At 40.1% G+C, this 2,989-nt stretch overlaps 1 protein-coding gene across 1 annotated transcript; it reads right to left on the bottom strand.

The window, feature by feature from the left end:
• Positions 1-346: 346 nt before the first annotated feature.
• LOC131069443 (pectate lyase 1-like) lies at positions 347-1,693 on the bottom strand. The gene is made up of 3 exons (XM_058004864.1): positions 1,016-1,693; positions 817-920; positions 347-704 (listed from the first exon to the last, which is right to left on the bottom strand). The coding sequence occupies exons 1-3, from the start codon at positions 1,691-1,693 to the stop codon at positions 347-349; spliced, it is 1,140 nt and encodes a 379-aa protein (XP_057860847.1).
• Positions 1,694-2,989: the final 1,296 nt, after the last annotated feature.

Below are 2,989 nucleotides of genomic sequence, written 5' to 3'. Positions count from 1 at the left end.
AATAAAGTGTTTATAACGGAACTGAAGTAGAACACAACTTATAATATAGTAGATTTCTTCTTTTCTCCTTCAATTTATTTCTATAATGATAACTTGATACTTTAATGCATTGAAACAAGTTTTACTAATATATTCTTCTCGATCAAATCATAGAACTTTTGTCTACTAAGAATACAACTACTTTGATTTATCTCAAATAACAAAAGAATGTATATATTCTCTCATGTAAGTTTACATAGATTTACAATCTCAAGGAATTGAATCCTCGGAGCAAGAAAGAATGTAGTGAATTGAATGAAAGAATCTGTACGAGAATAGAGATCTAAGCAAAGATTTAACAAGTAAATTAGATGCAGGCCCGGGAGGTAGCGCAGGCTAGGACTCCTGCACTCTGGGTCAAAATCGGTACTGATCTTCCATTAGCAACTTTGAACTGCTGGCCTGTCTGGTAGAGGGGAAGTGCTTTTCCTCTGTCAGATGGGACGAAGTATGCCCCGTTCAAAAATGTGTCCCTCACAGACTTCCACAGCCAACTCTTTCCTTGGGGGGTCTCACGCCATGTCACCTGCTTCTTGTCCTCCTCGTTGGGGGCCACAAAGCAATTGCATTCGCTTCTAATCATAGGGTTGGCACTCCCTCCAATGGCGTATATACCCCACGCCTCATAGTTATTGTTGGCCACATGCGCATACCCATGTCGGCACCTGCCCAGAAAAACAATCCATATCATATCAGTTAGCAGTTTTAGTGTGGTGGTTGCAGAATGTTGCAAATCCAGATCGGAGTTAGCGAGTTTGACACGAGAAGTTGAATTACCTTGGCATGCGCTCCAATAAGCCAGGTCCAAAGTGGTTGAACGCAACAGTCACTCTCATGTTTTTATCAGCTGTATAATCGTCGCTATGTCCCAGAAGCATGACCTGTAACGTGTTTTATTGCACAGGCAAGATTAGTCAATCATCCCTATTCATGAAACCAGTTTCAGTCTACGGTGCATAATTTAGTCTAGTCTTACCTTATCATGGTGAGTGAAGCGGTTGTTAGAAATCGTAACTGCGGTGGAAGCAAGCGTGATATCTACAAGTCCGTCTGCGCAACTGGAGAGGTAGTTATGATCGATCCAAATGTCTCGTGAAGAAACAACTGAAATTGCATCTCCATCTTGTGTATTCATCATCTCATGGCTCATGGATTGTGAGACGAGAACGTCACCAGCTACACTTGGCTTCCAGTCGTGGATGTTTAATCCGTGGATGATGATGTTGCTGACATTGAGGAGGCGTATGCAAGGCCCATTGCTGATGTGAACATTTGAGCCCCTTGCGTCGATAGTCTTGTGGCTGGCGACGAACAGGGGCATCTCAAGCATTATCTTCATATCGCTGGCGAAAACTATCCATAGAGGACCATCGCGAGTAACTCCATATCTGAGACTCCCGGGAAGGGGATTCACAGCATCGTCATCCGGGCTGACTGTATACAACTCTCCTCCTTTGCCTCCCTTGGCTGTACTTCCGAAGCCCACACCACAATCTGCAAGTTTCATTCTGTTTTGTGCCCAATTTGGATCTCTTCTCCAGCAATTGTCTACCACATTATATGAGGGGGAGGAAGTAGACAAGGTGGCCTGAAGATTAAGAATGATCAACGGTACCATGGAGGCAGCCATAAAGAATCTTTGTCTCTGTTCCATTGCAGAGTTAAAATGAACGAATCCTGTATTCGCCTTGACATGCCTTAGTCAATCAGCAAATTAAATAATGATTGCTGAGCTCATGTAGGTAGTGATGTTGCATGCTTGGCGTGGGTAGCTGTATATAGAGAGAGGCCTGGCCTGCATAAGATAGTAGTGAGCCGCCACCAAGCCTGCCCTGCCTGTGCATGAACTAATCAAGATCAACATGAAGCTGTCAACCATAATACCCACGCCCGCAATGAAAACGCGGACATTTGACAGGGGACGTCCTCACATTTATCCCTTCAAAATAACACAAGCTCTTCCCTATCGATAAACTTGTTCTCTTATAGAATCCAATAATTAATATCCGTGGATGGCGTGGTGTATAATTTATTCACAATTCCTACGTCTGCCCTTTGCCCTGAGCGATTGCTCAATTATATAGCCTGTCACCGGCGGCTTAATTATATTGACTTCATTCTATTGTCACTATATATTATTATGTATGTCTTTCATAATAATTAAGCTAAATCTTCAGTCGATAATCAAACAAGACACACAAACCTGAAACTTACAAAAATATTAAAGTAAATGTCTATAATTAAATAAACAAATAAAGCTATTTAGTTGCTGTGTAGGATGTCACAATTTCATTTGTCGAATGAGTACGTCCTTATGTAACGTGGAAGAAACATGCCTTTAGAAATAAATCTCATGTCTATGTTTCAGTTCAGTGGAACAAGTGTAGAACTAACCTTTCGAACTATGGATTTGAACCCACTTATAGATGTAAATTGTGTGCATAGCTGGGCCGGAAAGAACTTTGTTCAAATTGAAACTTACAACATTTTCACCTTCGCATTCGATATTCGGTATTGAAATGCCTGGTATCAGTAGACATCATTTATGACCTTGTTAGATCATGCATATTCTTCTTTGTTCAAACCCTTATGTTTTATTCAATCATATGAAGCAATGATAGAGGATAATAGGTAAACGTTTGGTGATGCCCAAGATGTTGACATAAGCTAATGAATCAATGCTATCACTCTAAGATGTGAACTACTAAAATTTTCCAATTAATGTTCACAATTACTAATATATGCATGATATATAGTATGACCTCTCATTTTGCACTAGTAAAATTTTACCAAAATGTCTTAATGTTTTTTATAAATGAAACTCATTTTTGGCCAGGTTTTGTTTAATGTTCCTTATATATGAGTATAAACCTCCAATGGTATTGTTCAGAAACAATCTCTATTGGGCCTCTACAATTAGTGACCCATTAAGTGTTAAAGTTGTCGACTC

The sequence above is a fragment of the Cryptomeria japonica genome, chromosome 5 (genome assembly GCF_030272615.1).
Source record: "Cryptomeria japonica chromosome 5, Sugi_1.0, whole genome shotgun sequence".
NCBI classification, from domain to species: Eukaryota; Viridiplantae; Streptophyta; class Pinopsida; order Cupressales; family Cupressaceae; genus Cryptomeria; species Cryptomeria japonica.
The sequence above is the reverse complement of the archived record's forward strand: the minus strand, read 5'-3'. Positions and strand labels throughout refer to the sequence as shown.

Coding starts and splice junctions, on each gene's coding strand:
- LOC131069443 (XM_058004864.1), bottom strand. CDS start 1,693: ATGGAACAGAGACAAAGATTCTTTATGGCTGCCTCCATGGTACCGTTG. Junction 921..1,015: donor GCTTCACTCACCATGATAAG/GTAAGACTAGAC, acceptor AACACGTTACAG/GTCATGCTTCTGGGACATAG. Junction 705..816: donor TTATTGGAGCGCATGCCAAG/GTAATTCAACTT, acceptor TTTTCTGGGCAG/GTGCCGACATGGGTATGCGC.